This window comes from Meleagris gallopavo, chromosome 10, assembly GCF_000146605.3.
Source record: "Meleagris gallopavo isolate NT-WF06-2002-E0010 breed Aviagen turkey brand Nicholas breeding stock chromosome 10, Turkey_5.1, whole genome shotgun sequence".
Lineage (NCBI taxonomy): Eukaryota > Metazoa > Chordata > Aves > Galliformes > Phasianidae > Meleagris > Meleagris gallopavo.
Genome location: NC_015020.2, coordinates 28,268,200 through 28,289,924, shown reverse-complemented (window position 1 = coordinate 28,289,924; position 21,725 = coordinate 28,268,200). Strand labels below are relative to the sequence as shown.

The 21,725-nt window shown below is 38.1% G+C and overlaps 2 protein-coding genes across 3 annotated transcripts in view; one reads left to right on the top strand and one right to left on the bottom strand.

Moving 5' to 3' along the window:
* The window catches only part of LOC100540132 (adenylate kinase isoenzyme 5), a 35,425-nt gene extending 15,015 nt beyond the window's left edge, over positions 1-20,410 (top strand). The window contains exons 2-7 of the mRNA XM_010716235.3: positions 86-128; positions 866-910; positions 8,012-8,175; positions 9,162-9,278; positions 12,260-12,445; positions 20,073-20,410. Of these exons, the coding sequence (XP_010714537.1) occupies positions 86-128; positions 866-910; positions 8,012-8,175; positions 9,162-9,278; positions 12,260-12,445; positions 20,073-20,177 (660 nt within the window). The 3' untranslated portion in view covers positions 20,178-20,410. The remainder of the gene's footprint in view (positions 1-85; positions 129-865; positions 911-8,011; positions 8,176-9,161; positions 9,279-12,259; positions 12,446-20,072) is intronic.
* ZZZ3 (zinc finger ZZ-type containing 3) overlaps positions 17,236-21,725 on the bottom strand; it is a 38,197-nt gene continuing 33,707 nt past the window's right edge. Inside the window, exons 11-12 of one of the 2 annotated variants that reach the window (XR_002118320.1) lie at positions 18,689-18,914; positions 17,236-17,359 (exon numbers count right to left, since the gene is read on the bottom strand). Coding sequence is in view for 1 of the 2 variants with exons in the window: in XM_019618842.1 (XP_019474387.1) it covers positions 18,879-18,914 (36 nt within the window). In the remaining variant the exon portion in view is untranslated. Of the gene's footprint in view, positions 18,915-21,725 lie in introns of both variants that reach the window. The other variant, XM_019618842.1, reaches the window with a different exon arrangement.

Below are 21,725 nucleotides of genomic sequence, written 5' to 3'. Positions count from 1 at the left end.
ACCTAGAGATAAGTAAATAGAAGAAGAAATGCAAACTACTCTGCAAGAAAAATCCATTTCAATTTGTCAATTGCTTAATTAACAGGAGGAGGATCAGTCAAGTTTTTCTGGTTATGAAAGCACGGGAGGTGAGTTTATTTACCTTTTAAACCTTTTAAATTTAACAACAGTACATAACAAGAGATGTAGATGCTTCTACACAGCATAAGAAACAAAAGTAAATGAGGTAAATGAGCGTGTGTTGCAAGTAGTTAATGACAAACTTCCAGCAGACACACATGGTGCAGGTCCACCCTCTACCTTGGTATAAACGGGGTAGTGACTGGGAGCTGGCCAGAAACAAACAAACAAACAAAAATACCCAACAATTAAGCAAAAAGTAGTGCTGTAGCACCAGAATTCTGGTAGAAACTAAAATAGCAGATGCCTGGATTTCAATTGAGATTATTATTTGGCTGAATTTGAGATTCAGAGGAATTTAAGGCTATATCTCTGATGTAGTACACCAAATAACATCTGAATGGGTTGTGAACCAATTTCTGTACCAGCCATGAATTAATTATATATTAAGAGAAAGATACAATGGAAGGCAAATTATTACATTATTGTGCATATGCTCTTTTTTTTTTTTTTAAAGATGATTTATATAGGCAAAGTCTAGCTTTCAAGTTTTTTTTTTTCTTAAAATCATATCTTCAGTAACAGCTACAAGGGTGGGAGATAAATGAACAAGGTGATTGTTTCTTCCGCAACACAGAGCAGAAAGCAAATCCAGTTAAAAAAAAAATAGATCACTCTGTGGAAAGTCAGCAAGGCTGATACAAGTAGATGTTGCCAGTGGAATGACTTTTATTTTTTATCTTAGATTTTTCAGAAGACTTGAAGAAATCAAACATCTTTTTTATAGTCGGTAAGTAGATTTTTTTTTGTCTAACTGAATTTAAAAATCCATGTTTTTTCTTAAGCTTTGATTATAAGTATGTGATTTCTTCTAAAGATTAGCATAATTATTTAGCTGAGTATCTATAGTGCAGTTATAGAATCAATAAGATTGGAAAAGGCCTATAAGGTCATCTAGTTCAACAGCCAACTCACCACCATCGTGCCCATTAACCTCACCCACAAGCTCCCAGTTCCCTCAGCCATTCCTCAAGACATTTCACAGCCCTATTGCCCCTCTCTGGACACGATCCAGGGCCTCTGTGTCTTTTCTTGTAGTGAGAAACCCAGAACACAGCACTCCAGGTGCAGCCCCACCAGCCCCAAGCACAGAGGGACAGTCACCTCCCTGCTCCTGCTGGCTGCATACAAATCAGAATACCATTGGCCTTCTTGACCACCTGGGCACATCACTTGCTTGTATTCAACCATAGTTGTTCAGTCTCTAGAAAAGGAATTAGGATGTAATGTCACGTTCTTAACCTGCGAGTGACCGTGCCAACAATCACCCTGTGAAATTCTGAGCAGGAGATACATTAAAGTGCAAACTAATGCAAAACAATCATAGTTCTTGTGCAGTTACAGCACTGCTGGGTGACCTCATGACAAAGCTGACTCACCAGCTTTAGTTAAGATGTTATTCATAACTGCAGGTGAAAAATGAGGTCTTTCTGAAACATCTTTTGTAAACAGATTTCACTCATGCATTTCCTTAGCATGTCATTAACATGCCATTACCTTGCACAATACTTAGTGTGCACCGAGGCTTTGCAGACTCAAGGTCTATAATATTCTTGTTTTCTGCAAGTTCACTGAGAAAAACCACCATATTAGTCCCATACTGATGGGACTAAAATAAGGCACAAATACATGGAAGAACCTTTAAAAAAAGCACATTAAAACTAGAAGATTAACAAGTTCCAACTGAAAGCTTAGTACTAGTTACTTGGAAAGAAACATTGCTTCGTTTAAAATCAAGCAGAGTTCTTCTAACAAGAACAAAACTCTACTCTTTCATCAGAGCAATGTGAAAAGTAGACTTAACCACAATGATCAGTTCATGACTTTATCATACTTAGCTAATGCAATACGCAATAGCACATCCAGAAGATTGTCTTTCCTAACAGCATTAGTGGGTACATTATCCCTCCCCATCCTCTCACAGGAGTTTTGTAAAACACAGCCTTTGACTTTGGCTGAAGCTGAAACCTAAGCAGAACATTTCCAGGAATTCTACTGCACCAGAAGCAAACTCCCCACTTACTCTTAAACTTAAGTGTTTTAAGGTAAGGATAAATAGGACCAGCTTCCCAGCTGGCACTCTGAAGACATTATCCCCATCTACATTTGCAGATAAAGTATTATCAGCTGCAAACTCTGCATACGGGGGGAGGGGGAGAACAACAACAAAACACTATTTGTCCAAGATATATCACTGCCCAAAAACCTTGAACAACCTTATCTAACTTACCAGATGATGTCCCATCCAACCTAAATTATTCTACAATATTTGTATTAAAGGTCCTTCTACAATCAGACAGGCAGAGCATGAGCAGTACTGACAATTTAAACCCAAATCAGTCAAAGTGCCAGCTGCGAAAAGAGATGAAAGCTGCTTTCTTTGACTTTCTATGTAAGGAGAACCAGTATGTTTTCTCTAAGAGAAAAGCCTCAGTGATATTGTGGGTCATGTCCCCAGGACATCACATCGCTGCCAGCATGCACTCCAGGATGTCTTCTGGTTAAAATCATTTTTCAGAAAAAAAGGATTTTATTTATTTTTTAATGCAGTATCATTCCTATATGGTTTCACTCAGACTAAAATAATACCTGAGCATCAGATGAGGTGGTATTTAGGAGCTTCCAAACGCCATGTTCTGTAGCTAAGATTTTTGTATTTGTATAAGTAATTCAGGTAGCTAAATTGATCAAGGCCTCCCAAAATCATAGCCTGAACATAAGAATAGTTTGACAGATTCTTTTACTTTCAGTTCTGACTTCTGAGCTCCATTGTACAGCTAAGTTTCACCTGCAAGCACATTTCCACCTTACAAAGATTATACTCACTACAAAAAGAAGGTCTAGAAATTAAAACATTTTAAAATAAATTTTGATATTCTTGTAAATCCTGCTGTTGGCATTTTATGTAAATGCCCATACTGTCTGGTATACAATACACTCATAAGACCTAGCAAGCTTAAAACAGAGACATCCCAGGCTGTCTGTATGAGAGTTCTGCTTTGCTAATGCTTCTGACAGCAAAGCCAGCTCACAAATGGCTCACGTTGCTTATTCCTGACCCTGCTTGTTCCCTGCAGCAGTCCCAGCTCCCTCCACCATCAATTCATGGTTGTGATCTTGTGCTCCAGGCCAGACCAGTGCACTTGAATTGCAAGCCTAGAATTGCAGTCTTTCATAGTTTGGGGGTGATGAGGGCCTGAGGTAGAGCGAGTGTAAGGCTTGACTTCTTAAACTGAGATCTTTCAGAGATCTAGTGCAGGCTGCAGTTAAAAATTCAGAAGTGCTGCTCAGGCAGCTGTCATCTCTCCCCACCCACCGAGACCTCTTTTTCTGCCTTTGAACCACTCTCCATGAAGCACTTCTGCAGCCAATAATTAAATTGGGAAAGGTGACCACCTAAGTCAGCAGTGCTGCCAGAGAGTTATTTATCCTAAGATCTTCTTATACAATTTCACAGGCAGTTGAATCAATATAATATGGAACAGAAACCCATGCTAAGATGGTGTGCAGACCTTTAAATCATAACCTTGTCTGTAGGAAGAACAATATGCAGAATGACATGTAACTTTATGCTTAGCGTAGCACTCAAGTTCTGAGTATTTGCTCACTTTTTGTATCACAGAGTGCAGAGAGAGATACAGAGGATTCCAAGGTTAATCTCACTGAGTGATGCCACCTCCCTAATTTCTGAATTTATGATATTTAATTAAGTTCATAAATGAGCTTGAAAGCAATACGTATGGTACACAGCAGTAATAACAATAGACAAGCATGCTAGCATTGAAGAACTGCTAGTACTTGGATTCTGTAAGTAAAGGACAACAAAAAGTGGTTTGCAGTTTTGGTATTAACAAAGCACATCTTGAGTACAAACTCAGTAATAACATGTTTGTTTTGACCACTGCAATTATGCCTTTGGCTCAAGGAATGCCTCAAGTCCCTCAGTGCAGCAGCTCACACAGGCTCCATTTTCCCATTGTCTTGTTTTTGAGGAGGAAGCTGTGTAGTCAGCTCCAGCAGGAGCTTACAGAGCTCCCCTCCTGCACTAACACAGCTGTGACCCTGAACAAGAAAATTAAGAGCTAGTGGAAACCATCCATTACCTCATCAAGGTCTATCCATGTCATCCCAGCTCTAGCAACCTCAGGTCTTCACAAGGAAGATTTGGGTCACTCTTGGTCATTAGTTCCCCATAGTCAGTTGCTTATAGGAACTGTGCCAAAGCCCACCGCAACTCAAGTTCAAACTCACATACTAATTCCACGTTTTTCTACAAGTCATGGCACATTCAGTTTCTCTAGGTATTTTCTACACTTTTCCTCTTCTAACTTCATGTCATATTTGAAAATCAGAAAAGAACATGACTAACTCTGAATAGCAAGCTACTGTGAATCAGTCTGTCACAGGTTAACACCAGCTTTGTCCAAAATAGATGCAGGCAGAGTAAAGGATGACAACATACCAGAAAATTGATAGTGTTCACAAAGAGTCATACGCCTTCATAACAAAAAAACGTGGGCCTGTTTTCCTCTTTTGGATAGCTGAGCTATTGTGGAAATTTCACCACCTCAAGTTTTTTTTATGTTTGAAAAACTGTAATAAGTTCTAGTGAAGGCTTCTCATCTTTGTAATAGCTTTTGTTACACATACTATAAAGCTGTTGATCATTATAGATTTTAATAAATTAGACTATTTTTGTCAAATTTCTTAGAAAGATGCATAGACTATGAAAGAATGAAGTGCAATACTACAGGTTGGTACAACGCAACTGTAGAGTTAGTGTTGTTGAAGCTACATATACAGCACTCCTTTAAGCACATACCCCGAGCAGGAGGAAAGTACTAATTAGTAAGGAAATGCTCTTTACCATCCTTTCCCACCTTGATAGCTCTTTCACAGTCACGTTACATTCCAGCCTTCAGGAGGAGATAAGATAATAATAAGGAGGAGTTAACTAATACTTGAATTTCAGCTAGATAAATTAATGCTGGCATAAGCACTGAGTATGTTCAGACCTCAGGAATGAGGAAGTGCCTGGAGGCATTCAATCTCTTTTCAAATCAGAGAAAACAAGAGTTGCAAGCTCATTTGTCACTATGAAAAACACAAGAATATGTGAAGTGGGTCGCATATATTTGTCAAGCAATAGAATGCTTTGCTACTCATCAAATGATGCAAAATTGAGACTAGTGGCCATTATCAGTTTCACCACATAGCTGTTATTTAATTACATCTTTTGCTCTTTAAAGGGCTCAGCATTTTAAGTTCAGCTTTGCTGGAATTTTTCTATGAAAATAAACATGGGCAACTTGGATGTTTTGGCAGAATAGTAATGCTTATTTTGGCATATGTCCTGCATGTTTGAAAGCATTCTATTTTAAAATACTAAAAAGACAAGTATTACAGAAACATACTAGCTTTCTAAAGTATTTATCTTCAAGCTAAACAACCTAAAATTGCTCTCGCATTGTCATTTCTGCAAAAGATCTAGCTTTATTTAGTATGCAAAGAGACACTGAAGAAGTTACATAAGAAGCAGAATAAAGTAACTTTTATAGCTTTTCTTTTTTTTAATTTAATAGTGGGTGTACACCAAATAGGTAGCATGAAATGGCTGCTCTGCTAGAGAATTAAAGCCAGAAGACAGAATATGTAATCAAGCACAAGCACATACAAATTTACTAATCTAAAAAAATGACCAGAAATAATTTATCATTACAGACACTTACAGGTGATTTGCCCTTTATGGCTCCATATCTATTTCTCTATAGTTAATTTTACGCAGACCGTATTTTCTTCCAGTGACTGTTTTTACAAAAGAAAATTTTTCTTCATCTTAAAGCAACATGTAACCTACACTGAAAAGAAAATAACTGTGACAAAGACACTTCTAGATAAAATCATAGTGCAAGTGTGAATCTCACACCACAAGTTGATAATTATGTTTGTGAATCTGAAGTAGCAGACTGCAGCTTACTCTAGACAAAACTGTTCCTTCCTTGCTATTGCCTTATGACCCAAATTTTATTCTCGGCTACAGTACTGTAAGATTATTTCTTAAATTGAATGCCAAAGTTAAAACTTTCTGGTCAAGATGAGATAATGCCAAATTCACTGCATGTTGGAAGCATTAATCCTATGTTCATTCACAGAAAGATAAACAAGGAAAATCATGTTGCTTAGCATTGCGTATTTTCTAGTATCTTAAGTCCACACAGTGGATCCAAATAGCCATAGTTCTGAGTCTCAAAAAACACACAAGTCATATGCTTAAAAAAACCACAACTATATAGTAAAGCATACTTTTATCTTTCATTTTGTTCAGTCTTAGCTCTACCTCTTGATTTTGAGTCCTGTCTACCTGCAAGGGTATAATTACCTCCTACTGCAGCAGCTCTTCTGAATAAATCCATCAAAGATCATAAAAGCACTTCCAACTGCCACACACCCAGATCATTTCTCCCCACAATCTCCATTTCCTGACGTGAATTTACTCTCCATGCTTCCCCCACCCTTGGCGCCCACATGGCTCCTCTGCTCCCCCCACAGATGCTTACCTCAGCTCCTTCCAGCAGCTCTACAGGTCTCCACCACGGGAGCAGGATCCATGAGAAATAACTTTCCTCCATTTTGTTGATCTCTCTAGCAGGAGTGGGGCAGCTGTGGCTGTTCAGCTAGCAGCTAACAGGGTGCTGAGCCTTTCACAGAGTGGGCTTCATAGCAAGGATGGAGGAGCAGCTACCTCCTACAAGGAGATGGGACGGGTGCCAGCACATTGAGCACAAGGCATCCATCATTTATGAGCAGACCCCAGAATGGACACTTGTAAAGAGGTGGTGTTTGAGAACTCTTGGTGCAGTGGCAGCTGTCCTGCTGAAGGACACAGGTGCATCTCCTGAGATATTTCTTACCCAGCTCACATTTGCTGTCACCTGTGGGCCTCTGGGGGAGGGGAAGAGGAGCGCCCAGTCCACAGCTGTGGTGAACAGCAGGTACCTTCTCTTCAGCCAGGGGAAGAATCACCTCAGCAGCTTCACCGGAGTAATGGAGTCTGCTCTGACACAAGGTGGTTTTCCAGTTCTCAGTTAAATACAAGCAGAATGAGTGTTGACAAGGTGCCATGCAGAGCACCAGGCCCTCACAGCACCGTGCAGCGTGCACAAAGAGCAAGACAAATCTGCAACTGCAGGGGCAATAGGACTAGGCCTCCACCCGCATTCAGCTGCTTCAGCAGGTGTACCAGCACCTGTGGGAGCCATCTAGCTAGAGGGAAAGGCAGCAAGCACAGTGAAGCTTTGCTTTTGCATTTGCCATAGTGCAAATGGGTTTGGTTGCTCCACTTCCATGTGTGCCCTGTAATGCAGACAGGTGTCACCAACTGTGTTTATATCTTTTCATTCCACAAGTGGGGGGCAAAATATTTCCCTTGCAGGAATTTTACTGTTTTGCAACATTAGCAAGATCAGCTTGCTAATGTTTGTTGTAACTAGCAAGCCTGAATGTGTACTGAATCAACACACTACCCTGCTCCCTGTCTGTTTAATGGTTTTCACTGACATGGTAATTGTGCTTTAGGAACAAGTTCTCTTCTGCAAAACATTTTATTCTTTGGCTCCTTGATTTCAGAACACACTTTTTGAGTCAGCGTTGTGGGATATCAGAAGGGAAATATATGACTTGTTCCAGTGTAGAGGTTCTGTGCTAAAAAAAAAAAAAAAAAAAAGAAGCAAAGTAGGCAGTCATCAATTTCTTTCCATTTGCTTAGCTGCTATAAATTGAGAAAAGGAAGATATTTATTCCTTTCTAATTCTTGATATTCTTCCTCACAAAGGTGGCCCTGGGTCTGGCAAAAGCAGCCAGTGTGAACAGTTAGCCAAGAAATATGGATTTACTCATCTGTCTGCTGCTGACCTCCTCCAAAATGAGTTATCATCACTATCAGAGAGAAGTAAATTTATCAAAGACATCATGGAATGTGGTGAACCTGTGCCTGGAGTAAGATACAATTTTATTTGGGGTCCTAACAGTTTACAAAGGCAGTAGTATGTAGATGGTTTTAAAGGGTGGAAATAAGAGAATAAGAGATGATTCCTATTAAAGGAAAAGGAATCTGCAACTTGAGAGAGAATCTTCATTGCCAGATATGTGACACTTGTTTCCTTCTTCTATGCCTGGAGTAATTTACATTTGAGTTCCATACACCATACAAATGAATCATGAAATACAGTGAGACAGATGCTGTGCTGTGCGTTGCAATATGTAAGAATAAGTATGGGAAATAGAAACTTTATGTACATTTTATAGCTTTGAATTTCAGATTCAGAGCTGGTACTTCTAGCAGCTATTCTAATTTACAATACCTGCAGTGGTTTCCTGCAGAGCTGGCTGATATCCCAGAGCAGCTGGACTGCAGTTTAATGGAGACCATGAAGACAGTGTTGTTCTCAGCTGGACTTGACTTTTACATAGCAGGTCTGCAGCCTGAACTCTTGATGGGTCTTCAGCAAGTGCAGTTAGATTGTAGAGTGTGTTTACTAATGAAAGAAATTGGGAAGTGCTGCTCAGGGGAAACTAAAAGCTATGCTGAGGCTTGATTTTGATTGCTTTGCTCCTCAGTGAGATTGATCAGATGGGGTCTCTTAACACTTTCCATGTAATATAATTATAACAGTGACATAGCAAATGCAATTAGATTAGAAAATGCAGCAGTGCCCGCAAAGTTTCACAGATACTAAAATTAATTTTGAAACTACAAAATATCCCCAACTACTTAGAGGATACTTTGCAAGCTCAAGGATGTTGCAATGCTAGGATTGCAAAACATGTGCAGATACCAAAGAAAAACACCTGCAATCATAGGATGTGGTTTTAGCAAACCAGATCAGAGTGATTCTTAAGGGCCTAAGTCAGTGTAGCAAATAAAGATACGAGCTATTCTTATTAATCAATTAATCAAGTAACTCCCTTTCTTTCCAATGCAGGGTATTGTCCTAGAGCTACTGAAAGAAGCCATGATCACCAGTTTAGAAGACACAAAAGGATTTCTGATTGATGGTTATCCCCGTGAGCTGAAAGAAGCAGAAGAGTTTGAGAGCAAGGTGAGTCTGTAGTTCTGTTACTACTCTTGTTAAGATACAACTGTACTTCTGCTTCTGCTTGGGAAACCACCTTCAATTGATTGCAGGGGGGACTTATAAAGAGCCAATCCAACAGCCCAAAGAATAACTTTGATGCTGATCATATCATCAATACAGTGACTAGGGCTTTTGCACTTGCCTACAGCAGAAGGCTAATTTTAACTAGATGTAATAAAAACAAAGAGCAATTGTCATGTAGTTGAAATTATGATTTTTAGCATCTGTTTTCTACTTCTAGTGGATGGGGGCTTCTCTTCTCATGAAAGACACATGAAGGTCTGTGTCACCACGGTTAATTTCTTGCTATTGAGTGACCTCTGCTAAAGCTTGCTGCCACTTTGAATCAGCAAAGTTTTTGTGATGAGTTACAGGTAACAGCCATAGAAAGAGTGTTTTGTAAGTGGCTGTGTGGCAGTTCAGAGAGTTACTGATTTCCTCAGAATGTGCAAAGACTTACTTAAAAAATCTCAGCTGTTCATTTCTAAATCTGCAGAAAATACTCTATACAAGCCTCCTGAATGAATAATCTATTTTCTTCTCAAAAGTATCTGCTTTATTTAGCTGATTACCAGTTCCAATAGACACTGGGACATAGCAAAAGATCGCATAGTCCTAAGCCTTCTTTGATATTTTCAATAAAATACAAAGACCCCAAAGTTTATCGTTGAATATGCTGTCATACCTGTTGTGAATCAATGCATTCACTTCAGTCTTCACAGGGTAAATTTGCCTGCTCAGAAATTCTACGAAGCTTTTTTTAAATGAGTCATTATTGAGATAATGCTCTGCAGCTCCTTCTGAAGAGTGGTCAGAAACTTCCTACACTATAATTGAATGAAATTAGTTGGAGCATAAGGCTTTATATATTAATGGTGTCAAAGTGCATATGAATAATGCTATAGATCTACATGATGTGCAAAAAGCATTTTAATTGTTAACAAAGAGATATTCTATTTAGAAGACTTTAGAAATAGTGCTTCTACTTAAAAGCTTGTCAGCTCTTATTAGAATTAGCTATGTAGAAATAGCTTACTGTCTCATAAGTTCTGCCCAGTGCCTTCTAAGAAATAATTTTTTTTTACTAGCTATAATTCTAGAGAAGCAAAAGCTTGCAATCCTTTGTTCCCTCCTCAATCTTTCTATTATATGTGAGAAGTAGAAAACACTATTAAATACAAGTTCCACATTACCAGGTTGAGTAGCTTCTTTAAGAAAAAAAAAGCTATAAAAATTGCTATAAATTCGATAGGGACATTACTTTTACCTTTTGCAATTTTTAACACTTAAGAATGATGTTTCTGTAATGTGTTGAAATCAAGAGAATACGAGTATTGAAACCTTTACGAGAACCACATGGGTTTTTCCTTAGCAAATCAGTCAGTCAAACAAGATACTATTATTACTCATTTATACCATTATAAATTAGACAAGATCATGAAAATCCTTATGAGGAGTTGGGGGGAAATAAATTCCTGCCAATTAGACAAAAGGGCATTCGTTGAAATCATTGATTACACATCTCTTTCTAACTTCTCAATTCAAATCTCTGCACTGCTAAAACTGCCTTGCTCGCTTTTTAAATCCCCAAACCTAATACTGCTAATGCTAATGGAATTAATGTTTTCTGAGCTGTGTGGAAAAAAATGCTTGGAAAAAAGCCTGTCATTGAACTGTCCAAAATAATCCCTTCAATTCAGCTGTCTCTTAGAAAGACATTATGGTAGTAGAAAGGTCAGTGTAATCCAGCCATCCCCAGTCAAATCCTAACATGAAATATTTACCTATAGAATATTTCTTCTTTTATGAAATGCAAACTGGGGCAGTGACAATGATTTCCATGCATCAGTAATTGAGATTTACTTTGCTGTAACCATGGAAAAAACATGAATTTCTAATGGTCATTAATGGGAAAAAGTCATTTTTTCTAAAGACTTCTTTCTCAGTTTTTCCAAATAAAATCTTCTCCAATCCCTGCTGGAAGGAGTGAGAAAAAGCCTGAAAGCATAATTGAAATCTTCAATACATATCTGCATAAAAAATTACTGTGACTTATCTCCGATCCTATAACACCTTTGTTTTACTTGCTAGAGTGAAGTTTATCACTGTACACTCAGGCCAACAGTTGTTGCTCAGATAAAACCTTGTATCAGACAGAGCGGTGCCTGAGCAGGGCATGTCAGAATGTACTGCAAGATTTATTCTAAATGATATCCATATTTTTTATGTGCTTAGAGAAAGAATGCTAGAAATTTGTGGTTAGAGCTTTTGGCTGTCTCCTAAAATATTATCAGGAATGTATTGTTCTTTCCTGCAAGTTATTTTTCATCCATAAAGTACCAAGCATATACTATCAAATGTAGATAGAGTTCTAGTTTTGCCAAGGCTTGAGAATAAAAATAAATAAATCTTTACTTACGTTGTTTATATAGAAAAAGGCAGACTTTCTTTCAGGATGAGTCTGACACTAGCCATAAAACACTAAGTGGTTGGCTTCCCATAGAATTTGGAAATGATTAACCTATTTGAAAATGCAAAGTAGTATATCAAATCCCAATACAATCATACAAATCAAGTACAATCAGAATACCCTGAGTTGAAAGTGACTCTTAAAGGTCACGGAGTCCAACTCCTGACCGTGAGTCCAGCTTTTATCAAACAACTGCAAATAATGAACATATTGATGAGCTTCAAGACAAGCAGCTAGAATTTTCAGATCATATCTCTTTTTCTCTGCGTGCATACAGCCCAATCAAGTCTTGATCCTGAAAACTAGGATCTCTAAATGCTGCTACAATAAGAGGTGTTAATAAGCATTATTTCTGCCTACACTAATAAATAATTTGCTAATAATTTTCTTGAAGTCTCTTTTGATAGAATTTCCAAATAAAATAGGTTTTGCCAGACCACTGGTTTGAGTACTTATTTTTTTTCTTTGTTTCTAGATTGGGGAACCAAAACTCGTGTTCTGTCTGGACTGCTCTGCAGAAAGCATGAATAGTCGCTCTTTGATGAGAAATCAGACCAGTCAGCACTCCAATGCTGAAACCATCAAGGAAGGAATTGAAGGCTATTACCAAGCAGCAAAACCTCTGACTGCATACTATGAGAGAAAAACACAGTTATGCAAGGTAAATTGATTGAAATTTTGAATTAAATTATTGCTTCTTTCTTCCATTATATAAGCAGTATTCAGAAAAGAACTGGCACACTGTTTATGAACTGTATTAGTTTTTGCACTTTCCACTTTGATCTCACCTTTCACCTCCGTGGTTTGTTTGCAACTTCTGCCAACTTCTCAGTTTCGTGGTACAACTTGAAAAAATAAAAGGACAGCTTTATCCTGAACCTGACAATGCATCCTGAATCGCTGCCTCATCTGTATAGAATCTCTTACTTAACACTGAAAGCTTTTCTTTAGATATTAGATTTGTTTCTCTATAAAGGCTTTCATGATTAGGTTGAAAGATTATGTTAATCTAAAGTCCCTTAGTTACATTTACACAACTGACACTGGATATCCTGAAATAAAACAGACCTGCACACAATACTTTTCAGCTGGAATAAATGACACAGTTATATTAATTTCAGTTAATTACTTCAGTTTATGCTGCTGAGAATGTGATATTTAAAGCATTTTTATATTCTCTAATCAATACTTTGCAGAGAAGCAAAAAAGCTTACATCAGTGCAATTAACTGATGGATATGTTGGCACATCTGTAATCTCATTTATATTGGAAGTCTACATTTATTTTTATATATTTCCCTGCTCCATCACAGCAAATGTCCCTATGGTCAACTGGAAAAAACTAGTCCTGCTGATTCTTCTTGTCCTGAAATTTACAGAAGCCAAAAATACTTCTTGAAATATTATGGAAGCTTTTTTCTAGAGGATGTAGCAAATATGCAAATCACCAATCCCAAACCATTCTCCTCTGCAAAATATCCAAACAATAAACATGCAGTTAATTCATGCACCCACCTCCTGACCTGAGGAGAGAGTAAATGATATAGTCTGAGAAAAACAGAACTGATTACTAAAGCGAAAGTCCTGTTTGGTGTCCTTTGCTAACCCCATAAGAAGTGCCCAGAAGGCAGAGGGAGAGAAAAAAATCCACATAATTTTTAAAACTCAAGAACCTAATTATCTAGTTTTATTTCTATTTTCTTTCCTTATGCAAGACTGCTTTTAATTAAGAATTCGGTATAATGCACAATATACTAACATAGTGCAATTTAAAAGGAAACTGGAGCTCTCTTTATCTCCCACATCTTACTATAGCAAGCTGTACCTACCATGTTTCTCTTTCTTGAAGCTTTACGCAATTGACAGCCCCCAAAAGAATGAATCTACATTAAACACTTAACACACAGATTTTTGCATTCATGTTCTACCGTGTTTCACTTGATATGAATTCTTGTTGGAATTCCTTAATACTTCTACTGTATGTGCCTTCTTTATATCTTATGCAATCTCTGCAATGACAAAACATGCTGTCTTTTCTTACAAGTTTATAGGTCATTAGTTCCTCAAGTCTATGGGTCAAAACTGGATGTGTTCTTTGCACTCTTTTAGCATTACTTTTGTGGGACATGTGTTTGCATGTCAAAAAGTAATCATGCTTTGCCTGAACAGTGCATACACTGTTTTTTCTTACAGTGTCTGCACAGTGTCTGTACTTCCTTCTGATGAATGTAGGTGTTTAGCATACTTCCATCCTCTGAGTGTGGAACTATTGGGTATGAAAGCTCAGTAAAATCAGCTTTAGAAACATCACCATGTAAAACATCCTTTTAAGGTTGAAAAATGTGTTCTATTTTTTTGAACACAGGTACTCTGTATTGATATGTCTACCTCATCCCCTTTTTACTAAACTGAAAAATACATATCTGCTATCAAAGATGTGCATCCATTTTAAATGTAAATAGGGAGACCTCCCCCACACACCTTATGATGTGAACACGTATATGTTCAGCTATTTATCAGCATTTGGAGACACACTGCAAAAAATATTCAGCAAAAGTCAGCTTCTAAAATCAGGCCTCCCACATTATTCTTCCAAATGCACCAAATATTTTGAAACAAAGCAATTTTCTTCTTGAAGGAATGCCTGTATAAGAAATGCTGCTTGATAATTTTTATGGATAAGAGATCCCAGATAGTTTACGCATACAGTCTGACTTGGTCAGTCACACAACTCAAACATTGTGTCTGGTGTAGTGGCATCCTTCCACTGCCCTGCCTTTGTGGAGGGCCTATGTGAGCTGTGTGTCCCTGGAGATTCCAGTCAGGGTCTTTCTTAGGAATCCATCGGAATGGACGTTGAGATTTTTTAAGGAATCTTAAGAGCCTAAATCCCACCTAGCTGCCATTGAAATTCAGCATCAACCTTTTGTAGCCACCTTACTGCAATGTGTGACTAAGCACAGTAATAATTCTAAATGAAGTGGTGTTTTTTGTCTTGCAGGGCTTAATTATAGCAGTCAGTCCCTGCTTTGTCACAGAGGAGAAAGTCACAATTGTTAAATAGATTTAATTAACAAGAAAATTGTTCTGGCATATTGGTATGATTTGATTGCTCCATTTTAAGTGTATTTAGAGTTGGGCAATTTTCCATGGATTGGTGGTATGTGGCACATGGCAATGGTGGTATGTGTTTAACTTGTCCAATCCAGCCTAGAAGTTTTCAGTCCTGAAACAGGCAGGAAATTAAATATGCAAATATAAAATTCAGACCTGGGCATAAGGCCAGAAAAGGGTTTGATGTGGAAATTAAAGGCTTGATATGCACTCAGTGGAGGAACTAGTTTGTTGTGCTGCATCAAGGTGTGCTTGAGACCATGTTGTCAAATTGGCTTGCTCATTCCTTGCATGTGAAATGGCCTTACACATGAGTGGCAGGAGCCTCAACCCACTGCAGACAAAAAAATTCAGGTCTGACTGAGCTTTGTCTGCAGTCTGCTGTCTCTTTGCTTTATTTACATGGAAAAGACAAAGGTATGTGGTTGCAACAGAATTCTCATTTTAAGCAAGGAGAATTTTATGACATTCTCTAAACCCAGAGTTATTGTGCATTGATGCACAATAAATAACTAATCTGATACATGGAAAGGGAGCATTTTTCCATTCTGCTGATCTCTGAACAAGAACGGTGACCTGACAAAGCTACCAGAAGACCAGAACTGTTTCAAATTTCTCTTTGTCCAAAATTACCTGTCAGTGTTTCTACACAGCAGTGCAAGTACAAGGTATGCACAAAAGGTGGAACCTTTGTGTGCAGATGAAATATCTGTGAACATGACAGGAATAAACACTGGTGGATCTTCCAGCCGCTCATCACAGGAAGACCTGTGATCTGACTCACAGGATGTATTTACAGAGAAAGGGGGGAACTGACAAAACTGGCAAAGACAGCGTCCTCTGTGCCCTTTTCTGCTGAAGCATCAAGATTCTAAACTATGTTCTGTAAGGCAAAGTAGTTGTAACTATGAGTTAGGATCTTTCCAATTAATTTAAAAACTAATCATGTTGAGGAGATATAGTTTTGTTTTTTATAACTGCTTTTATGGTCAGTTACAGAATATCCACCTGTTGATAATGACAGGTAGATGCTTTTTAACAAGGAGCTTGCTGGGAATGTGAGTGGTGAAAGCACTGCTCGCAAAAACAACACTTGCAAGTTACCTAATTGTGTGGGAAGCAGATGTTTCAAATGGATGAACTGTATTATGACAGCTGTAGAAAGCAGGTAGATGTTTTAAAATTTATTTCTCAGTAACTTCAAAGGCAGCTGGACAGAAAAGTGTGTTTGAAAATTTAGTAAGCATGTACTTGTGTTTTAACATGCCTAGATTTAAATATCTTTGAATGTCAATTGAGAAAAAAGGAAATAAAAAGATTGCTTTTAATCTTTGACTCATACTTCAAAGCTTTTCTCAAGTGACAGTAGGTAGGAGGGTAATAAGTAATACAGGAGAGCAATGCTTTGCTAGTCAAGCAAGACAAGACCAATCCTTATGTACCTAACATCAAAATAGAAGGTGTCTTAAATACAAGTTTCCAATTCTAACAGTCATCTGAGGAAAAGGAATATTACTATAAGAAACAAGCAAATCCCAGAGCAGCTTTTCAAGGATTCCAAAAACCTTAATTATTTCAGATTGCACAACACTGTAGTAGATTCAAGTAAAAATGCATTCCCTTTTCTCCTCCTCTTTGTCTTCTTCTTTATTTTTCTTCTTTTCTTTTTCCTTTTTCTTCATTATTTTCCTTTTCTCTTTTTCTTCTTTTTCTTCTTCTTTTCTCCTTCTTCCTCATAGTGTTGTTACAGTGTTGGGTTTTTGTTTTTTCTAAAATCAGGTGAAGTTACGTACTGGCTAAGTAGAAACTATTCAATTTTTATCACAAACATTTCCTGTAACCATTATGAAACAAACACAACTGTAAGAAGCAGATGGCCACATTGCATCAGCAAACACCCACGACCTCGTGGCCTTCCATTTCTGAACTTTCTGATGTTAATATCCCCAATTAGAAGTTCATCGAGGGAGGGGCAAATGTGAAATTTTCCCTTTAGAGAAGGGATGATCAATGGTTATAGAGACAGTGGATGTGTAATTTAGTTCCATCTTTTGAAAGGTTGTCAAAGTCATTAACCCTAGCAGGTAAGTACTTGAGGAACAAAAGAACATGCATTTCTTTGTCACTCCCCTTGGTCGTTTGACCCATTAGATGATAAATCAATGTGGAAAAGTACATCAGAAACATCAGTAGTAGGGTTACATATAATAGATAGAGGTAAATTCACCCCAAACATGAATAGGGGAAGCAGCATGTCTCCCCTCGATTTCTTACTTAATGACAGAGATAAAAATGGTAGCAACAACACAGCTGACCTTGACTAACTGCAACAAGAAGCTTCTAACCACTGAGTTTATTCCAGTCTTGGTCTGACTTTGTGACAACCACAGTCCTCAGCCATCCTCTCCTCAGGCAGTTTCTTCTCACTGGCAGTATATATGTAGGGTTCTAGACTCCCAAACCTACGAGTGGAGATTTGATGACAGTAAATGTAATTAACTGATTTTAATCCTAGAATGAGCAACATTGTATTATGAAGAGGATTATTTTAATCATTTTATATAAGCTCATTACATTGTTCCATATTAGAAGTTATCTAGAGCCATACTGACGTTTCAGAACAAGAAGCACTATATAAAATTGTATCTAGATCTTGCTTTTAATATAAGAACATAGCCTTGAATAACTTTGAAAACAGTCATGGTTCATGAGTTGTTTTATAATCTGAAGAATACAGTTTTCTCTCCTGGAACTGCAAAGTGCCACTGATGCTGTGAAGTGTACTGGCTGTGAAGCAGTGCCACATTAAGTTAGTTTTGTTCTACAAGGTTACGTTAGCGTTATGAATTGGACTTTTGTTATTTGGGAGGCCATCATAGGAAGCACCGGGCTGCCATCAAACTTGGCTATATTCTACTGTGACTGTTAGGAAGGCAGCATTCCAGTCAGTCATAAAAGGGCAGCAATTTCCAAGCTCATAAATCTGATTCTTCCCCACAGCTGCTTAGACCTAGAACTGAGTATCAATCCCAGTTCTAGAAAAGGGCACTGAGACACCTCTGGCAAGGCAGCTGCACTGATGAGGCTAAACTGGTTATCCAATTCAGCTGCATTTATGGAATAAAGATTAAAAAGAAACCAACATATTAAGAGGGGAAAGGATGTATATTCATCAAATGCACATATGTTTAAATACATAAATGTAAGTGTATACAAAAATTCTATTTATATATGTGAATGTATTTGATAATCTATATAAGCTCAGATATAATACAAGTGAAGTATCACATTTAGTACTAAACACTTTTCTGCATTTTTCTTCACTATCGGAGCTGTTTAGGAGCCACCAAATGCTCACAAGAGGCTGGCACGCACCCTGCAGCTCCAGCACAGATAGCCATTACTTGCAGGAGCTATAGAGAATACGTTCGCATTTTTTACTGCCTCGGGCTCAGAGCTGTCTGTTCAAGGCAGCATTCACACAGTGCTGTTTAATTCCCTGCAAGCCACAGCCCCATTATGTCAGCTTTCCAGGAGGAATCAGAGGAAGAGGAGGGCAGCCATTTCCACAGACGTGGAGATAACATCTTGAAGAATGCCTGCCTAATGTACCAGTTATCAAGCCATAATCCCACATGCTTCATCCAACTGTATGGCAGTTACATTTTGCTGTGCTACACAGGTGTGACTGAGCTGAACGGGAACAAAGTATCTGCCCAGGCTGACCTGGTTAGACTGGCAGGGAACAGGCTGCCATCAGGTTCACACTGCCCTCAGAGGATTAGTCTCACCTGGTTGTCATCAGACCAGAAGCATGTGGGTTGAGTGCAGACAGGCTATACAGGAGCTGGCTGCAAGACAACACTGTGTCTGAGGGGAATTTCACTGCCTATTTCAAAAATACTCTCCTTGGAGTTGAAGTTCCTTTTCCCCTGCAGAACAAAGAGGTGGCAGAAAGCACGATGGGCCGGAATGTTCTCTTCAAACACGACAGCTGTCTGGCATCCTAGTTGGCACCTTGGAGATAAAAATGCAGCACTTAGCTCAGAAAAACAGGCTTCAGGAAACTTGTCATGGATCTAGTTAGAATGTGTGCAAATTACGGCATGCATGTGTGGAACACCACACACAGCAAAGCAGAGAGGAAACAAAATTTTGGGTACAGGAGTGCCAGACCCTCACCAGGGAGGAACTGTTCCATGTGGGAGGAACTGAATACCATCTGGGTGCAATGGGAATGGTGTCCACAGCCAGCAGGAAAGCTGTTTTTGCTGCTATGGTAAAGACAAAAGTTCACCTTCCCTAAGCACTAATTACTTGCATAGGATGGGCATGAAACTCATTGCTCAAAAATCCTGATGCAACGTTGTGTTTTGTAGGTAGCACACAGAAGCATTAATGATTGCAAGTGATGTTCCCTGTCACTACAGTGCAGTATGCTGTTCCTCTGAACGGAATAACAATTTGGCCTTGTTTTTGTTGGACTCAGTTCACAATAAAATAACATCAATGTCCCGGAGAACTTCAAGTAAAAACAAAATCTTTACATTATAAAAAAATCCAAACACTTTTAACAAAAGTCATGGTCATACAACAAAATGAATGCTGCTGTAAAACGTGCCCAAAGGCCTAAGAGAACCAGAGCCAATTCAGCAAACTTGAAAATACAGAGACCCAGAAACAGACCCATGGCAGCTCACTGTCCTTGGGTCAGACACAGCATCTCACACTCTGACGCTTCAGACGACAAGAAATAAATTAACAAGTCAATACTATTCATTTAATTAATGGTATAGCTTCAAAGTTATTCTATTAAGGTTCTTTTGGAGGGTAGTACACATTAAAACAATTTCTGATGATCTTTGAAAGTTTTCTGTATATCAAAGGTGTCATTTTACTTTAAAATGAGTACTTGGGATAGAGAGCTTAAGCTCCCTCATTTGATCAACGCACTTCGCTCCAGACAAGAAAACTTTCAGATTCTTCTCATGTCTATCTGTACTGGTCGCCGATATTTATGGAAGTTGTTCCTCTACACTGTTTATAACATGAAACAGAACTTCTCTTTTATACTGGACCTGTGGTTTGCTTTTTTTCTTTTTTTTTTTTCCCCTTTGTGCTATTTTAAGATAATCCTTTATAACTTAGAAGTATTGCTTTTTGTCTCCTTGACAGGTTGATGCAGAAGGAACAGCAGAGGATGTTTTTCTGGAAGTCTGCAAGTCAATTGACTCTTTTCTGAACAAGGAAGCAGCAGCATTTTCAACAGAAACACAGTAGTGGTGTGTACACTACATGTGCACATGGCAGCCATGAATAAAGTGCTCCTCAAAGCAGTATTGCTTTTTTGGGAGGTATCTGGAATTTATGCATGTGGTATGTTATTTTGGATGAAATCTCCTCTGTTCAGACAACACACTTAATAGAAAGCAGCCTGTATGCTAACTTGCACTAAGAACCGTACATTTCATTGGTTGTTTGCTCTTCATGGGCTAAAAGCAGCATGGTAAATAGAGCTCTGGTTTGTATTTCATCATCTTGTATATTTGATGGGAAGTCAGACACGTTGTCTGATCAGCAGTGAGCTCTTCAATCACTTACTCACTGTATTGTACAGCAAGAATGCTGCATACAATTTTCTCATTGGTCATTGCTTTAATTAACAGTATTAAATTTTTGTGGTATCACAGCTTCTTCTTGGTTTCTAGTGACTGAAATCTGTTCTCTGTTCCATCCCACTGTAAGACAGCTGTTATTAGTCAAGCTAGATGTTTAAATACAGTTTCCAGCCACCCCCAGAACATTGTTATAACAGGAGTAGAAAAAAAAAATAATGAAAATGAAGACATAACTGAATATGGGGTCAGTCTGTTGATCCACTGCCACAGAGCAGACACCATGTTTGAGACAGCCCCATCTTCTGTGAGAAACTGCGGGCTGTTATGAATGATGGCTTCCTGATTTTGTAGACTGAGTTGAAAATAATGATTGCATAGTGCCATTAAATGTGCAATTTGGTAAATATTCACAATAACAGTTTTAATATACTGAAGTCTACATAGAAAGTTGACAATGAACCAGTGTATGAAGACGCTCTTAATCTACAAGATTACACATGCAAAATTCAGATCATCGTTCTGTTGTCCTGTATTGATATTGCCAAAACTTTGAAAATGACAGGGAAGAGGGGAAAAAAAGTAATTCAGGGATCAGAGATTATTTGATTCATCTTGCTTGCTTTTTTAGTAGGCTATATCCATAATACGTGCAAAAAAAATATCTGTAAATATCCTATTGTATTTCCATTAAGTTAACTGAAATATCGTAGCATTTCTTTGGTTTACTGATAGCTAAATAAAAGCTTGTTTGACATTCCTGTCAAGTTGCACCCTTTACTGGAACCGCTGGACACGTTCAGTTGAAGCAGGTTGCATGACTGCTCTCTGTCAAAGTTGTACTTGATGCAGCAGATTTGTATTTTTAAAGTTACTTTTCTTGTAATGAGGACATAATACAAATAAAACATACAAAAATGAGAAGTGATCATTTGTTATAATTTATGTGGGTTTAATCCTTTTTAAAGCACAGTACATAACTTGAAAATATAGCTCAAATTAGCATGCTTACAAAGTATGTCCTTTTTTCACTCAGGGCAGGTTCTTCTGCTTTCTTTCGTTTCCTTGCATTTGCCCTGTAAATGCTAATTCAATTATTTTTCAAAGAAGTGTATTAGATATGTTCTTATCCTTCACATCCAGGATGTTCCTCCTTCCCTGGGTCCTTTTATAGACTACATTTTACCTCTGATGCTCTAGGAAGTGCTTTTCC